General features: G+C 43.5%; 1 protein-coding gene across 1 annotated transcript in view; it reads right to left on the reverse strand.

The window, feature by feature from the left end:
• The window catches only part of SOHLH2 (spermatogenesis and oogenesis specific basic helix-loop-helix 2), a 76,685-nt gene that overhangs the window by 38,063 nt on the left and 19,617 nt on the right, over positions 1 to 19,005 (reverse strand). The window contains exon 5 of the mRNA XM_030199394.1: positions 5,432 to 5,537. Within this exon, the coding sequence (XP_030055254.1) occupies positions 5,432 to 5,537 (106 nt within the window). The remainder of the gene's footprint in view (positions 1 to 5,431; positions 5,538 to 19,005) is intronic.

Here is a 19,005-nt window from a genome sequence, read left to right on the forward strand (position 1 = left end):
CCTTCTTTCCTCCTCGAAAAGTACCACCTGTTCCTCTGATCCCATCCCCACCAACTTACTTTTAAACCATCTCTCATACTGTCACCCCTCCATCTGTCATATCCTCAACCTCTCTCTCTCCACTGCAACTGTCCCTGACACCTTCAAGCACACTGTAGTCACACCTCTCCTCAAAAAACCATCACTTGACCCTACCTGTCCCTCCAACTACCGCCCCATCTCCCTCCTACCCTTCCTCTCCAAAATACTTGAGCGTGCCGTTCACAGCCGCTGCCTTGATTTTCTCTCCTCTCATGCCATCCTCGATCCACTTCAATCCGGTTTTCGCCCTCTACACTCGACAGAAACAACACTCTCTAAAGTCTGTAATGACCTGTTCCTTGCCAAATCCAGAGGCCACTATTCCATCCTCATCCTCCTCTATCTATCCGCTGCGTTTGACACTGTCAATCATGATTTACTCCTTGCCACACTGTCCTCATTCGGGTTCCAGGGCTCTGTCCTCTCCTGGTTCTCCTCCTATCTCTCCCACCGCACCTTCAGAGTTCACTCTCATGGATCTTCCTCCACCCCCATCCCGCTATCTGTTGGTGTTCCCCAGGGATCTGTCCTTGGACCCCTTCTCTTCTCAATCTACACCTCTTCCCTGGGCTCCCTCATCTCATCTCATGGCTTCCAGTATCATCTCTAAGCGGACGACACCCAGCTGTATCTCTCCACACCAGACATCACTGCGGAGACCCAGGCAAAAGGTATCGGCCTGCTTAACCGACATTGCTACATGGATATCCAACCGCCACCTGAAACTGAACATGTCCAAGACTGAGCTCATCGTCTTTCCACTAAAACCCACTTCTCCTCTTCCTCCACTTTCTATCTCAGTTGATAACACCCTCATCCTCCCCGTCTCATCTGCCCGCAACCTCGGAGTCATCTTCGACTCCTCCCTCTCCTTCTCGGCACACATCCAGCAGATAGCCAAGACCTGTCGCTTCTTCCTCTTCAACATCAGCAAAATTCGCCCTTTCCTCTCTGAACACACCACCCGAACTCTTGTCCACGCTCTCATTACCTGTTCCTCACCAAATCCAAAGGTCACTACTCCATCCTCATCCTCCTCGACCTATCCGCCGCTTTTGACACTGTCAATCACAACCTACTTCTTGACACACTGTCCTCCTTTGGGTTCCAGGGCTCTGTCCTCTCCTGGTTCTCCTCCTATCTCTCCCATCGTACCTTCAGAGTACACTCTCATGGTTCGTCCTCCTCCCCTATCCCGCTCTCTGTTGGAGTTCCTCAAGGCTCTGTCCTTGGGCCCCTTCTTTTTTCAATCTACACCTCTTCCTTAGGCTCCCTGATCTCTTCTCATGGTTTCCACTATCATCTTTATGCTGACGACACCCAGCTTTATGTCTCCACACCAGAAATCACTGCGGAAACCCAGGCCAAGGTATCAGCCTGCTTATCCGACATTGCTGCCTGGATGTCAAACCGCCACCTGAAACTGAACTTATTGTTTTCCCACCCAAACCCACTTCTCCTCTCCCTTCACTCTCTATCTCAGTCAATAACACCCTCATCGTCCCCGTCTCATCTGCCTGCAACCTCGGTGTCATCTTCGACTCCTCCCTCTCCTTCTCTGCGCATATCCAGCAGATAGCCAAGACCTGTCGCTTCTTCCTCTATAACATTAGCAAAATTCGCCCCTTCCTCTCCGAGCACACCACCCGAACTCTCATCCACTCTCTCATTACCTCTCGCCTTGACTACTGCAACCTACTCCTCACCGGCCTCCCCCCTTCAGTCCATTCAGAACTCTGCCGCACGTCTTATCTTCCGCCTTAACCGATATACTCATATCACCCCTCTCCTCAAGTCACTTCACTGGCTTCCGATCAGATACCGAATACAGTTCAAGCTTCTCCTATGCAGATTACTGCAATGGAATCTATGCGGGATGTAAAGAACAACTCACAAAAAATACCTCCAGACCGCCCAAAACACAGCAGCCAAACATGATATATGGTAAAACTCGATTCGAAAGTACTAAACCCCTTCGAGAAAAGCTTCACTGGCTCTCAATCAAAGAACGGATCATCTTCAAAATCTGCACTTTGGTCCACAAAATTATCTACGGCGTAGTCCCAGGATACATGACAGACCTCACAGATCTACCAACCAGAAACAGAATCGGATCATCACAACCATACCTAAATCTACATTACCCAAATTGCAAAGGACTTAAATACAAAACAACTTACACGTCTAGCTTCTCCTACATAAACGCACAACTATGGAATGAACTCCCAAAAGCTGTGAAAACAATCTATGACCACCTAAACTTCAGGAAATCACTAAAAACCCACCTCTTCAAGAAGGCCTTTCAAACCGATCCAACTTAAATTCCCACACCCAGAAACACAGCATAACCAATGATCGCACTGGACAATCTACAATCTTCATTACCTTCGACCCTCATAACGCTCGATTCACACCTACCTCATTTGACCACAATAGAACCTTGTATTTGTTATCAACTGAATTGGCAAACGGCTTTACGGTACTATGTAAGCCACATTGAGCCTGCAAAATAGGTGGGAAAATGTGGGGTACAAATGTAACAAATAAAATAAATAAATTACATTTTTATACCCACAGGAAAGGATCAGGAGGGAAGCCTCCAAAAGTGGACACATATGCACGTGGTATGTAATCTCATATGCACAAATACTATCACCAACATGTGAGAGTTTGTTTCTTCATAAGGAACTTATGTTTATAGGTATACTAGTGGAAGCAAGCCCGTTTCGTCAACAATGAAACGGGCCCTAGGAAGGCTCTCGTGTAAGCGTTTTTTTTCTCTCTCCCCTGCCCTCCCCTCCATGTCCAGCGATTCTTCCCTCCCCTCCCATCCCATGCCCTCCATGTCCAGCGATTCTCCTCTTCCCTGCCCTCCCATCCGTGTCCTGCGATTCTCTCCTCTCATCCATCGATTATCCTCTGCCCTACCCTCCCCTCAATGTCCCACGATTCTCTCCTCCCCTCCATGTCCAGCGATTTGTACCTGAAAGTTCTCTGGCTGGCTGGCTTCCGTTCGTAACCTCCTGACGTCAGCTTGCCTCCAGCATTCCCTTCCCTCTCACTGTTCCGCCCTGACATCATTTCGTCTTGATGCGAGGGCGGGACAGTGAAAGGGAATGGAACGCTGGAGGCTTGCTGACGTCAGGAGATGTTACGAACCCAGACAGCCAGAGAACGTTGGAGGTACAAATTATTATATAGGATATTTCATGAGTTCCAAATTAAAGTATTTCAAATCTACACAAGGGGGAAAAGCAGACAAGAACATTATTTTCAAGGGGGGAACCAAAAATAAGCGTACATTATATGTGCCCTTTTAAGACACGGGAACAGGAAAATGCATGTTGGCAGCAGTATTTGGGACAAATTGTTTAAAGTAAAGAAAATGGACCATAAAACTAATGCTAAGTGGAAATTCTGGTAGCTAATTATGTATAACTAAGTGAGATGCAATGCATTAGTTATGCATCCTGCAGCTCTTATCTGCATCCCATGGGAAATGTAAGTTAGGGTAGCCTCTCACAGATCCTCTTGTTTAGCCATTTTCCAAACTGCAGTATTTTGTGATAGAAGAACAGCAGCATGAGCTGGAATTAACAGCTCTGAAGCACAACAGAAAAAATAAACACCAAAACAAGACAGAAGAAAAGATCTGCAAATGATTGCTTTAGGCCTGGCTCACTAGTAATTGAGGGGTCGTTTTACAAAGGTGCGCTAGCAGTTTTAGGATGTGCTAATCATTAGCGCACGCTAAACGCAAGTGACGCCCACAGAAATATATGGGTGACTGTTTGGCGCATGTTTATTTTTAGCACACACTAAAAACGCTAGCACACGTTTGTAAAAGGACACCTGAGGTTGTGGAGAAAAGCAAAAAAAAAAATTTTAACTAAATTTTTCACTGATTCAAAGGTGATAATTTTAGTACAATTGGATTTCTTGACAAGGAACTGTGCTGTGTTTTATTTAAACCTGTTTCTTATGCATGTTTGTAATCTTTTTAAACAAAGAAAACAGGCAGATGAACATTTTATCATGGAGCCAAGAACATGGAGCACTGAGAATACTGACCCACCGCAGCTGCCAACCCTCCAATCAAAGATGGCAGTTGGTGCTGAACTTGTCACATCAGTTTGTTTTTTTTTGGGGGGGGGGGGTTTGCATTAGCTCATGCCTTTTCTTTCACAGGTATGGTAAGTATCTATTGACAACAGCTTTAGTGTGGGAGTATATAATCGCTATTTCCAGTTAATTAATTTACGGTCATCCTCACACCAGTTAGCTGTTAATGCTACAGCCCATTTTGCATTCAGCTCCAAAAACTTGATTTTTTTTTTTTGCCCCTGTGCTTTGCAATTCAAGCTTGTTCATCAGTAAAACATCTTCTTTCATTCCTCAAACTTTTTTTTTTTTGTAGTATAGGTAGTTTGGTACAAAATAGCCAAAACACTTCACAGTGTATGTTAAAAGGGTCACTGAAATTTTGCTGCTATTTTCCTCCCCCCCCCCCCCCCCCCCTCCGGAGGAAGTGGTGACAATGATAAGGATTCTATTAGCCTTTCACTTTTCTCCCTAGTGGATTGCTGGCATACATTACTCATCAGTTGTGCTTTTTGCTTTTTATTCTTTTTCCTGAAAGGATATATATACTCTTGGGATATGTATTTCCTGTGTGTCCCAAAGGCTTAATAGTAGAACTAGAATGGACAAGAGACCAGAAGTATGTCTTATATTCTGTACCATGTACCATCAACTTGCTAGCTTGATTTAAAGCTCACTCCAAAGAGGAAATTGATGACAGCAAATTAACAGAGATGCTGAGCCTTTTACCGAAATTGTCTGCACTGATCCAGGTCAAGTAGGTAGTGAACAAACGTACCATTTGAAAGATATTTGGCAGCCTGCTAATATACTGATCCTTCCATCCACAACCACAGTTTGCAGTGAAAGGAAGTCTCAGTAAATTAATATGAAGCAATTATCCTCTCATCTGCAGACAGTGGTAGTCAATAACAGGGGACATTTAAACTGCCCTGCTAAGCAAGAATACTGTATGTACAGTAAATCACATTTCAGAAAGTGAGGTTTTCTAAAATTCTGGAGGGGGCAGCAAATGAAAAGTTAACTTTTCTTGACATGTGATTTACTGCACATACAGTGTTCTTGCAGGGCAGTATAGAATATAATTAAAAGTCTGCACATCTACTCCCCATGCTGCACCTGCTTCATAAAAAAGACTCCATTATGAACAACTCAGTCTCCTACCTTTCACAACCACTAACTTTTTCTGAAGCTAAGAAAATAACAGCGTACCCTAGAACATCTCTAATTATGCGCCTAAGTGACCAACCTTTCATGTATGATCGTATCAGTACAATTACAGATGCTTCCTTCGAGAGCATTCAGTGGGTGTGGCACTTCACTGGGTCCTCCTATAATTAGATTTCCATTCTCATCTAAGATTACAGAACAAGAAAATATTACAAAAAAACATTCCTTCCTGAAATGATACATTAATCTACTTATATAGTAAGAGAAAGTAACTTTAATTACAGAATCAATTTCTAATAAAACCATGAGCATGGAGGTGATCGTGTAATGATCTTAAGATGGTCAAACAGATAGAAAAAAAAAACTAATGATAAAAAGCCTTAAAGACACTTGGGTGCATAGGGAGAGAAATGACCAGCATGAAAATGGAGGTGATAGTGCCTCTGTGTAGGTCCCTGGTGTGACCTCAATTGGATTACTGTGTACAATTCTGGAGACTGCACCTTTAAAAAAAAACATGAACAGGATGGAGTCAGTCCAGAGGGTGACTTCTAAAACTTTCCTCATCATAAAGTTTATGGGAACAGACTTAAATATCTCAATATATTGTGACAAGGCTATATCCCCGATGTATAGAGTGAAGCAGCAGAACCATGAACTACATATCCCAGAATGCATTTAGAGTCCTAGCAGTGAGATCCCAGGGGATAGGCAAGTTGGCCATATACCGTCTCTGACCACAAGAGGGAGGGTGAATGAAGGAGCCAGTTCCCGGGACCAGCAATCTGTATATCATGCAGCCCACCTGTAATAGGGAGGGGTGGGCTGAGAAGCAGGAGGAGGATTGGATGGAAGAGGGAATTAATCAGCCTGAGCAGGGGAAGAAAGCAGAATGGAATGGGAGCTTGAGAGCTGAGGAAGGCATCCCCTGAAGGTTTGGAAACCTACATGGTTTGGGGAATTTATTTTGGTTTAAACCCTGCTTAAGTAGAGAAGCCTGGTTTTCTTTTGGGGAAACCCTGAGTGGTGGGGGAATTACTACCCTGTTTTGAAACCTGATTATTGTGAGAACCTCTGAAGTTGGAAGGCTTGTTTATGAAGGAGGGCTGCCTGGTGGGAAGAGGGGTTCAGTTCAGGAGGAGAGGAGCAGTGCAGGCTGAAAATCCTTGGGCAAGACAGGTCCCTAAAGAACTGAAGCAGGTTGAAATACCTTGGGTGGAAGGAAGTCCCAAAAGTATTGAACCTCCTGAAAGTAAAGGCTGCTTGGTGATTAACATTGTCTTGAGGGGAAATCCTGCTTGTGGGACAAGTACTATTTGTTTGCTACTGACTGGGACCAAAAAAAGCAGGGATTTCCAAAGGACTATTGCATTCCCCTCCGGGAAGGGGGCAAAGTCTTTGAGTAATTGGTTGATGTACTAAGCGAGGCAGAACAGTCCTGCCTGAGAAGCAAATCTCTACTCTGGAGGGAAGTTTTGTTTATGAATCTGGAAAATAAAGGAATGTTTTTGAAGTATTTCCTGGTGGCAGTTTTGTGAAGTTCTGGCTATTCAGGGGAGGCAGCTTCCTCCCCCATACTGGAGCAGCGGGCCCGTTTACAATATATACTTTGGAAGAAAGGCGGAAGAGTAGAGATATGACAGACATTTAAATATCTTCGTGGCATAAATACACAGAAGGGAGACCTCTTTCAAGTGAAAGGAAGTTACACAATGACAGAACATAGGATGAAGATGAAAGGAGAGCCTCCGGAGTAGTCTAAGGAAATACTTCATTACAGAAAGGGCTATACGAAGATTATATCTCAATTCAAGAAAGCATGGGACAAGGATAGAAGATCTCTGAAGAAAAGGAAAGGACAGTAGAGATTACTTGTTGGTGTGGATGGGCAGACTGGATACGCTATATGCGCTTTATCTGCCATAAATTTCTAGCTAGTCGATATTCAGCTGGCAATGGTTGGACGTTTTTTTTTTGTTTTTTAAATACTGGCTCCTGCAAGCTGAATTAAACCCAGATATTAAGTGCCAGCCCTTATTTGAGTATCAGAACTGAATATCTAGCTTTTTGCTATCACTGGAAGTTATTTGGGTACTGCCAATATTTAATCAGCTGGTACCCAGATAAGTATTTGGCAAGTCATGGCCATGATTTTTGCAGTTCTGCTTGCCCAGATAGTAATTCAGGCACTGGCACTGTATGTTGGCAGTGCCAGATAACTCTGCTTTGACTTTGCCTCTGGAACTCCCAGGCACTAACTGTTGAGTGTTGTAGCAATGAACGCTAATATCCAGTAGCTAAGGAAAAAAAAACAACTATTACATCAGGGAAGAAAAATTCTGGTAGTGCCTGATCTGCCTAAAATAACAGCCTAGAAGCATAAAGCATTTCTGCAAATGAGACCTGCACTTAAAACCCTTAGACCAAAATATGGCTTGTATTATCCTGCAAGAATGAGAATTACAATTGATAATTAATAAAACTGTGAATTACTCAGAACCAGAGAAACTTCAGGACTTCCTGGATCATTATAAAATGCAATGATTACCTGACAAATAAGCAGGTTATTGCTATTCAAATAGAATTCTCAATAATACAATTTGATATATATTGTTCTGATAATAGACCACATTGTGGAGATTCAAAGTGAAACTATGGAACAAAACTTTTGTGAACAACATAATGGCATCAACACCCTTATGTGAAGGGGCTCCGCTAACATCTTCATTCAAGTATTTGTCTGCAATTTACATAGTCCTGAACTACTCTAGCCTATATGAAAAAGCTCCTCTGACTTAATATACATCTTGGAGAAAAACAACTAATTTAATACCTAAAGAAGTAAGATAACTATGTTTTTATAATGTTGGAAAGAATCCTTACTATATATATTTCTAGAAGATGGTCATCAAGAATTTATATCTTCAAAACTGTTTGCATAAATCCTGTTTTCATCTAAATTTACTTTTATATTGCCCCTTTCTTCCTACCTTTGGAAAAAGAGAATTTTCTACATCACAACAAATCTTTTGAAACTAACACCAGATGGCACTATTGCTCTTTGTGGCTTTACTGTTCTCTTATTTCCTACTGTTCTCTTATTTCCTTCAATCAAGGTGCCAGGATGTCTGTAGCTTCTCCTACACATTGGCTGTACCTGCTCCAGTTTCCTGTTCTGAAATTTAGTAATTGATCTGAAGGTCATCCGATCTTACCTGTCTGCAAGACTTATAATTATGGTCATCCAATCTTACTTATCTGCAACTTATAATTATGTACTGTGCCTTACAAACAACTTAGAATGGTAAATTCTCTTTTATACCTGCAGCTCGGCTGACACTTGTATCCACCATGATACTCATGTGGATATTTTCTCTTCACAGCAATACTAATTTCTCACAATAGAGGTTTGTAATTAGTTTTGTTAAACTAGTTGATGCAGGATACTTTGCTTGTTAATGGTACTTTTTCCTTAAGTGTGCGGGTCATGTAGTTGAGGAAAAATTAGTTAATTACCTGATAATTATCTTTCCTTTAGTCCCAAAGGATCATGTTGCCAGATGGGCGGTTTTCCCGCCCAATTGGGCTCCTTTCCGCAACCCACTGTGGCTTTTTCACGGCGTGTGCGGGTTGCGGGATTTTGGGCGGCTTTTTATTTGCCCCGCCACATTTTTTTCGCACAGCCGCATGGAGGCGGGCTTAATGACATCATTTGTATGGAAATGGCCTCATTAATATTTATTAATGGTCATTCATATGCAAATGACTTTGTGCGGTTTGGGGGCTGGTTTTGGGCGTGGAAAATTTTTACCATCTGGCAACACTGGGAGTGACTTCCAGAGAAAAAACTCCAGCCTCTAGATAGAAATATAGAACAAATCTCGTGCCTTAGCAATAAAGGAACCAGAACAATACAAACACCCAAAATTACACAGAACCCGGAAAAGACAAAACCATCACAGAAGGGAAAGCTCTGGACTGATCCTTTGGGACTAAAGGAAATAAAATTATCAGGTAAATAACTAATTTGTCCTTCCATTATGTCCCAAGGATCAGTCCAGACAAATGGGATGTATAAAAGCAAGAGGGAAGGGACTGCGATAATCCTGCAGCGAGAACCCGTGACCCCGAAGGAAGCATCTGCTCGAGCAGACACATCCAAATGGTAATGCTTAACAAAGAAATGAAAAGATGACCACATCGCTGATTGACAGGTCTCTGCCCTAGACTCTGACAAAGAAGTCGCCAAAGACCTGGAAGAATTAGCCTCGACGTGCATGGGAGAAGATCTACCCCTCAAAAGGTAAGCCAAAAAAAATAGCCTCCTTTGCCATCGAGCCACTGGCAAATCCTTCTGAGGTCCAGCAAAGAGAACAAAAAGATGATCAGACCACCTGAAATCGTTGGTAGTGGTAAGATAGCATATAAGGACGCAATTCACATGCAACAGTCGCAGGGAAGCATATTCTGTAAAATAGACCTCCCTGGAAAAAGAAGGAAGAAACACAGTCTGATTGATATGAAAAGGAGAAACAATCTTTGTCAAAAAGGACAGAACTGTCCGTATGGAAACTCCTGAGTCAGAATAGTGGAGAAAGGGAACCCTGCAAGAGAGAGTTTGAACCTCTGAACCTCTCTGTGACGCCGAAAGTAAGATCTTTGATAGTTGCCAAATGAAGGGGCTCAAAGGGGGCCGACTGACAATCCTTAAGAACCACTTGAAGACTCCACTGATGACAAATATTGTGGAGATGGGGACACAGACAAGAGACTCCCTTGAGGAATCACACCATATCAGGGTGAGCAGCTAATGAGGCTTTCTGTATCTTTCCTCTGACACGCCAAAGCTGCCACCTGAACCTTGAGCACTCCTGAAGGAAGTATAAAATTTGAAACAAGGAAGCACAAAATGGAGAAACACCATTCTGTGCAGACCAGCTCTCAAAAGTTCTCCACATTCTAGCATAAGAAGAAGTAGACCACTTTTGTGCTTGTAGCTAGTTAGTAATAACATCACCTGCGTAACCCTTCTTCCTCAAACACACCCTCTCAAGAGCAAGGCTGTAAGACCAAAGCAAGAGAGATCCTCCATAAGTACTGGACTTTGATGCATTAAGCCCGCCTGTGGAGGAAGAGTCAACCGAGCAGCAATTTGAAGACGGATGAGATTCGGAGCTACAAGAACAACCTTCCAGGAATGACGCATAATCCTGTGCAATGTCCTTCCCACAAGAAACCACTGAGGAAACATGTAAAGAAGGCCATCCAATGACCTAGGCTGTACCAGCGTATCCAATCCTAGGGAGTCTTTCTCCCTGAAGCAGATGTAGAATCTGTATACTTGCGCATTGAGTCTGGATGCCATGAGGTCCAGAACCAGAAGGCCCCACTGTGTGGAAATGAGGCGAAATGCAGTCTTTGACAGTTGCCATTCCCCCGGGTCCAGAGACACTCTGCTGAGGAAATCTACTTGCAAGTTCAGTTAACCAGCTATGTGAGGTGCCAAAATCATCGGAATGTTCAATTCCACCCAATGAAAAAGAAGATCCGCAACCCACTTTCCTCAAATCGACTGTACCCGCCTAAACACTGTCTACATCACCCCTGTCCTATCCTCATGTTATTATCTCACCCTTTGTTCGCTTGACTCTGTATCCTCCCTGAATTGTAACCTTTTTGAAACATTGTAAGCCACATTGAGCCCGCTCTTTTTGGATAATGCGGGGTATAAATGTACCAAAAATAAATAAATAAACTATGGAATGCACTCCCAAAAGCTGTGAAAACAATCCATCACCATTTAAACTTCAGGAAATCTCTAAAAACCAACCTCTTCAAAAAGGCTTACCCCAAACCCAGCAACACAACATAACCAATGATTTTACTGAACAATATATAATGCTTAAAGCCCACCTCTTCAATGCTGCGTTCGGCACCTAACCCTTACCGTTCAGTGAATCCAGACTGCCCCAATTTGACTGCCCCTATTGGACCGACCGTTCACTTGTCTATTAGATTGTAAGCTCTTTGAGCAGGGACTGTCTTTCTTTGTTAAATTGTACAGCGCTGCGTAACCCTAGTAGCGCTCTAGAAATGTTAAGTAGTAGTAGTAGTAGTATTTGTTATCAACCGAATTGGCGACTGCCATTACGATACTATGTAAGCCACATTGAGCATACAAATAGGTGGGAAAATGTGGGGTACAAATGTGACAAATAAATAAATAATGATGGTGGTCTACTCCTTGCCCACCTATGTCTATGTACAGACCCCGTCATTGCAAGGGCTGCAAAGAGGGAGAGGTTCTAGAGGCAGTGAAGGACTTCTTGCCCCCTCAAAAGGAAGCAAGGTTTTTGAGAAAAAGTACTAGCCTTTCCTGATCTATACCTCTGCACTTATCAAAAACAGGATTTAGTCACCCTGAGATGAGGCTTAGGCTTCTCCTTAGATAGCCGAAGGACCTTGGAATCTACCAGGTCTTTAACAATCTTCTCCAATTCCACACCAAAGTGTAGTTTCCCCCATAAAGGCAACTTCGCTAAACAAGATTTGGATGCCACATCAGCAACCCAATGCCTCAACCATAGCCAGCATTGCGCCGAAACAGCCAAGGCCATACATATAGCAGATGTTCAAAAAATATCATAAAGAGTGTCTGACAAATAGGACAACCCCGCCTCAAGGGAAGGGAGAAAGTCTGGAGGCAAGTCCAATGTGGACAATTGCTGAATCCATGATAAAGAAGCCCTGGCCACAAAAGAAGAAGCAATTGATGCCTGAGAATTTAATGCAGCCATTTGAAAGGCAAGCTTCAAGGAAGCCTCAAGCTTTCAGTCATGGTTATCCTCTAATGCAGTGCTGCCTTCAACAGGGATAATGGTAGTTTAGTAACCACCGTGATAAGGGTATCCACCTTAGGCAGAGCAAACTACTCCAAACCAAATGGCAGAAGGGGATATAATTTGGACATACCGCAAGTCACCCAGAGGTTAGAATCAGGAGTATCCCACTGAGCTGTAATAAGCTCCTGAATAACCTCATGAATATGGAAAGCTACAGGAGGCCTCTTAGTACCTGATATAATACAGAGAGCAGGACCAGAGGATTAAGAAGCAGGAGAAGAAATGTTCGAAGCCTCCATAGATTTTGTGTAAGAGGCAACTTCGCCCTCAAAAATAACCTAGCTACAGTAGGATCGTCACCCCTGTCTGCACCTGAAATGTCCAAGTCAGCGACATCAGCAGAACTAGAATGGTCAGAATACACAGATATATATAAGTACATAAGTAATGCCATACTGGGAAAAGACCAAGGTTCCATCGAGCCCAGCATCCTGTCCACGACAGCGGCCAATCCAGGCCAAGGGCACCTGGCAAGCTTCCCAAACGTACAAACATTCTTTACATGTTATTCCTGGAATTTGGGATTTTTCCAAGTCCGTTTAGTAGCGGTTCCTCTGAGTCCTGAGGAACATTCTCCAAATCCTGTGAAACAAACGTTTTGTTTCTTAAGAAGCTGCTCCTCAAAAGCAGTGTGAGGGGAAGGAGAGGTAGCTTGAGCTGACTTTAATAAAAATGCCTGATGTAATAGAAGAACAAACTCAGACTAAAACAGCGAGGCAGAGACTTCTACCCCTACAAAACCAACATCTCAGGACACAGTAGCGGACGAGGAACCCACTAACCAAATGGCCGCAGAAACATTGTGGAGCACAGAAGCCGTTACTGCTGAGCCCGCCAAAACCAACACAGGAGCAGAGTGTCACAACTGTCAGGAATGGTGAGCCTTTGGACCAAAGCCGGAGCTTTGGCAGACAAATCACCTAAGCTGGCACAGGCAGGAATCAGAACAGACTGGACTAAGATAAACTAACAGACTCAACAAGGCAGGACAGAGGTAACTAAACACAATAGTTTATTTTATTTATTTAGGTTTTGCTCACACCTTTTTCAGTAGTAGATCAAGGTGAGTTACATTCAGGTACACTGGATATTTCTCTCCCAGGAGGGCTCACAATCTAAGTTTGTACCTGAGGCAATGGAGGGTTAAGTGACTTGCCCAAGATCACAAGGAGCAGCAGTGGGATTTGAGACAAAACAAGGACCGGATCCAGACGAGGCAAGGAAAAGAAGGCAAAGGGGCCAGAACTGGAACCCAGACAGGACAAGGCAAGACTTGGAACTGGATTAAAACTGGGACTGGGACCCAGAAATGCAAGACAAGGCAACACACGGAAGTAGATTAAAACTGGGTCCAGAGAAGGGCAGGACAAGGCAAGAACTGGATCCGGACAGGACTAGACAGAGACAAAACAAGCACAAGTAGACAGGCAAGACAGGGCAGGAGCTAGGCAACAGAATAACAGAAGCAAGGCAATACACAAGGCAGGAACTGGATTCAGGATTCTCAAACAGGCTTGGTTGGAACCGGATTCAGGATTCTCAAACAGGCTTGGCTGGAACCGGATTCTGGAATGGGTTTGACTGGAACAGGATACTGAAAGGGACTTGTCTTAGCAAGGAACTGGAACAGAACTAGCTTAAACATAGAGCAGGAGCAGAACCTGGCTTAAACACACAACAGGAACAGAACCTGGCAGAAACAGAGCTCAAGAGCCAGGAAGCAAACATAGCAGGCAAAGGATTAAGCAGACTAAGGTAAAACAAACAAAGAAGCAATGTGCTTACCAGCACCCACAGCTGGAAAGGGAAAGGCCAGGGCCAGGCAGACAGAGAGGCAGCAGACACCAAGGGCAAGGTGTGGCTCTAGAGACAGGCTTTCAGAATCAAGGTACAAAAGCAAACACACAGAAACAAAGCAAGCATAGAAACACAAGACTCAAAGAAACACAGAACAGATCTTCAGGAGCAAGATACTCAGGAACAATGCCAAGCAGGGAAATGTTCTAAACAGGTAACACAAGATTAAGAGACCTCTTGCAAAGGCAATGTAGGAAAGCTCCCTGGGTCCTTATAAAGGAGTAGGCTGATCTCACTGTTGCAGGAATGGATGCATGAATTTGTGATACTTCAGGAGTCAGACAGCACACCAGTATGAGAGAGAAATCTTCTTTATTTGCCAGCAAACAAAGTAGAACATCAGCATTAAGTCTCTTCTTCTCTTTCTCAGCTCTCTTTGTCTCTCTCTCAGCTGCTTCTCTTCTTATGCTGTCTTCTCCTTCTTCTGTCTGTTCCTTCTGTCCTTCTCTTTCTTCTGAGCTCCTTCTGACGTAACCTGCTTCTTCTCCCACTTAAATACAGTTCTATCTAGCCTAGCCTAGCCCCCTTACTCTCCAATTGGTTAAGGAATAGATTGATTACCTTGCCTCAACCAATCAGCTCTATACAAATATCAGTTACATAGGTTCCAGACATCCTAAACTGACCTGTGACCTGGGGCCCCTTACACCAGACATTTGGGCTCCAGTCTCTTACATGTTATTATGATTGATTTCTCATATTCCTAGTACTAACTGCTAACTAAACTCTGGTATTCATTAAAGGGGTCAAGGGCCAATCTTACCTAATGGCATACATATCGGGTTATTACTTTCAAGACCATTTCTACATTTTACCTATAATTAATCAAGGAGAAGAGAGCTGACTAGTCCTGACCTCTTTCACCTATCAGCTTATACATTGAACCAGCCAGAACTATGGCTAAGTCAAACCACATGTTGATCTCTTCACTGCAGCCCTACTCAGAACGTCAGACAGAGAGTTGAACAAACATTCCACACAGAATTATTAATTTACACAGAATACAGCATATTCTAAAGTAAGCATCCTTATAAGACATATTCTACATACTTATAATGGTCTATATATCTAAGCTATCTCCTTATAACAAAATCTACATATCAAGAACTTCTGAAATAGTATTTCAGCTTTAAACTACAATCAGGCTTATTTTCAAAGCACTTTGGGAGGCTAAGTTCCATAGGTTTCTATGGAACTTTGGGAGGCTAAGTGCTTTGAAAATATGCATGATAGTGTCATATGTCTGGCTCATGCCTGCTTACAAAGGCTGCTCAGCATGCCTAATAGCATACAAATGTTGAGCTAGCCTTCATTATTCACAAGGGTGAAAGAAATTCCTGTCTCTGACCTTTCTAACCTTTGGCTCAGCCAAGCCAGACATTGAAATAATTAACTCCAGCTTGCATCCCTTCATTTGCAGGACTGAGAATTTAAAATAGTTAAACAGAATTAACCCTTCTTATATATATTATGCCCATGGCTGCCTCATCACAAGTAGGAAATGAAGCAGAAGCAGGCTTAGCAGGGAGACCAAAGCGATGCTTGGCTTACAGGAAGAACAACAATAGGGAAAAAGGCAAACTGGAGCGGTCACAGAGCTAGATACAGAGAAACAGTAGGTCTGAACATAAGGGCACAGCCACAACCATGACACAGAGCCCATCTGAACTCCCCGAGATGGAGTACTGACAGCAAAATTAAGTAACAGCAGAATATCTGTGGTTGTGATTCACAGGGTGCAGGAACCAGTAGCCAAGAACTTACCTACACAGCGTGCATAAGACTTAACGGGCTCAAACACAGTGAATAAAAAATACACTCACAGAGATTGAGGCCTCTGATTGGGGGGGGGGGGCCAGATTTGCTTATGAACAAGTAAGACATTATATAACATCATTGCCTAGAGCTCCTTTAAGGGTGGATTTAAAGTTAAAGCTGGATGAGCTAATATTGAACAGCGAGGAACTCCTTTAAAAGGAGATAGGGAGGAGGGAGGGGGAGGGGGGTACAAGGCGGGGTTGCAAGAAGGTCAGGTTATTAGACATCTTGAATGTTAAATGTTGGATTTGATGACTGTATTATGTTAAATATTTGACTGTTTGATGCTATGCTGTTATAATCCAAGGCATATATAAAATTTTAAAAAAATAAAAAAAATAAAAAAAAGCTGGATGAGCTGTTTGAAACGGTGACAGAGGAGCCCATTTCGATATCACTCTTGCACAAAAGGCAATTAAAGATGTGCCCGCAACGAGACTTAGAACAAGTAGCGCATCGATGGTCGACAGATGCAAGGATAAAATTCACTACACAGGATTTGCTGAAAGGCCTGAGGGGGGTTCAGAAATGGGTACAGAGTGCAGAACTCCAGGAGTGACAGGTGAGAGTGATATATCGGGCGTACACATCTCAACAGCGGTTGTACAATATGGGCTTCCTAGAGTCTGCTCAGTGTAAGAGATGTGGGGCAGAATCTAATAATTTCTACCATGCCTTTTGGATTAGAGTGAGTAGGTATATAGAGGGGTTGGTGGGGCATTCAATACGACAACACCCGGAGTGTATATTAGTGGGGTGCAGGGCACCTGTAGAGGGAGGATCAGCACATCAGAATGCACTGGCCCATAAGACTTTCCTTGTGGGAAAAAAATGTATATTAGTTTACTGGACATGAGACAGCCCCCCCCCCCCCCCTCCTTTTGGCATTGGCGCAATCGCTTTCATGCGTTGCTGCTAATGCAGCTCCAGGACTCTTTGCGTAGCCCCAGGGCCCAGTGTAGCTTTTATCTCATTTGGAAAGGATACATTAATTCATTGGCACCTAAAATCTGGAGCCATATTCTTAATAAGCTTGGAGGTTTGACAGAGTCTCCTGATGCAGGCAGTGGTAGACAGAGGGGCATGCCAGATCTCTCATTAGAAGATTGGGGGAATTAATGAGGAGGCGGTAGGGGTTTGGGGAGGGGGGGTTGGGAGGGGGTATTAATTAGGGATGGGATGTCTTTATAACAAAAGGAAGGGATGAGGAGCAGCATGTTGGGGGGAGGGTCATCAGAGTTCAGGCCCTTCTTGCCCTTTTGTTGTGGGGAGCTTGGCTATTCCCTGGGTGGAAGAGTCATTTTAGCTGAGGAAGTGTGTTGGTTGGTTGTATCACTAGAGTTGGGGGGTAGGTTAAAAAGGGGGGAGGGTTTTAATGTAGGAGTTTTTTGGGGGATGGAAAGACAAGCTGATCTTGAAGTTGGTGATCGGGGAGTTATATCCATATGCAGAGACTCCAAGGATGATCGCTTTGTTGAAATCCCCCACAATGATGATTGTTGAACTGTATAAAAACATGAGAGAAGGGAGATATATGTTTAAGCTTAGATGGGGATAACGGACCTTGAAGGTTTTAGGAGGCTTCTGCATGTCGGAGTCCTGATCCAGTGGTAAGGGGGGAAGGAGTTTTTGTCAAATTGTTATTAATAAATAAACCTTGTTGAAAAGAACGTTAAATATTAGGGAAGGGGGGGGGGGGACAAAAGTTAAAAGATTAATGAAGGTGTATAATATTTGACATCTATTGCAGTTAATGTTCTTTGGTTGATTGTACTGGTACTTATAACATGCAAACATAATTTTTCTGCTTCATTAATAAAAACGGTTGAAACATAAAAAAATACACTCACAGAAATAGCCGGTCTCGTGACCTCCAAGGCACTGAAGCCCCACAATCTTCCCATAGCACAAATCACTTGAAACAGTTCTCTCTATGAGACCTTCTTCTGAAGTAAAGGGGGGGGGGGGGAGATCATAGATTCATGGTTTGATGGCTCTTTGCATTGTACCAAAAAGTGATGGTATGACATTTGTGATATTATTGATTTTTCTGTTCATCTACAAATCAACTTACGCATCCAGTCTCTCCTACATAAGCACACAACCATGTAACGCATTACCAAAAGCCTTGAAAACTACGTACGACCATCTAAACTTCCGAAAAATAAAAATAAAAACCTGTTTACAAAGGCACACCCTACCAATCCAACATAATGCCTGATCTGTGCAACACAACAAAACTGAAGGAACATAGTAACATAGTAGATGACAGCAGAAAAAGACCTGCACAACAAGATAACTCATATGTGCTACTTTTTGTGTATACCCTACTTTGATTTGTACCTGTGCTCTTCAGGGCACAGACCATATAAGTCTGCCCAGCACTACCCTAGCCTCCCAACCACCAGCCCCGCCTCCCACCACCGGCTCTGGCACAGACCTGCCCAGCACTATCCCTGCCTCCCACCATCGGCTCTGGCACAGACCGTATAAGTCTGCCCAGCACTATCCCCGCCTCCCAACCACTAGTCCCGCTTCCCACCACCGGCTCTGGCACAGACCGTATAAGTCTGCCCAGCACTATCCCTGCCTCCCAACCACCAGCCCCGCCTGAACAGGATTCCTTTATGTTTATCCCACGCATGTTTGAATTCCGTTACTGTTTTCGTTTCCACCACCTCCCGCAGGAGGGCATTCCAAGCATCCACTACTCTCTCCGTGAAAAAATAGTTCCTGACATTTTTCTTGAGTCTGCCCCCCTTCAATCTCATTTCACGTCCTCTCGTTCTACCGCCTTCCCATCTCCGGAAAAGGTTCGTTTGCAGATTAATACCTTTCAAATATTTGAATGTCTGCCAACATCATATCACCCCTGTTTCTCCTTTCCTCCAGAGTATGCATGTTTAGTTCAGCAAGTCTCTCCTCATAGTCTTGTAACGCAAATCCCATACCATTCTCGTAGCTTTTCTTTGCACCGCTTCAATTCTTTTTACATCCTTAACAAGATACAGCCTCCAAAACTGAACACAATACTCCAGGTGGGGCCTCACCAATGACTTATACATGGGCATCAACA

This window comes from Microcaecilia unicolor, chromosome 4 (assembly GCF_901765095.1).
Source record: "Microcaecilia unicolor chromosome 4, aMicUni1.1, whole genome shotgun sequence".
Lineage (NCBI taxonomy): Eukaryota > Metazoa > Chordata > Amphibia > Gymnophiona > Siphonopidae > Microcaecilia > Microcaecilia unicolor.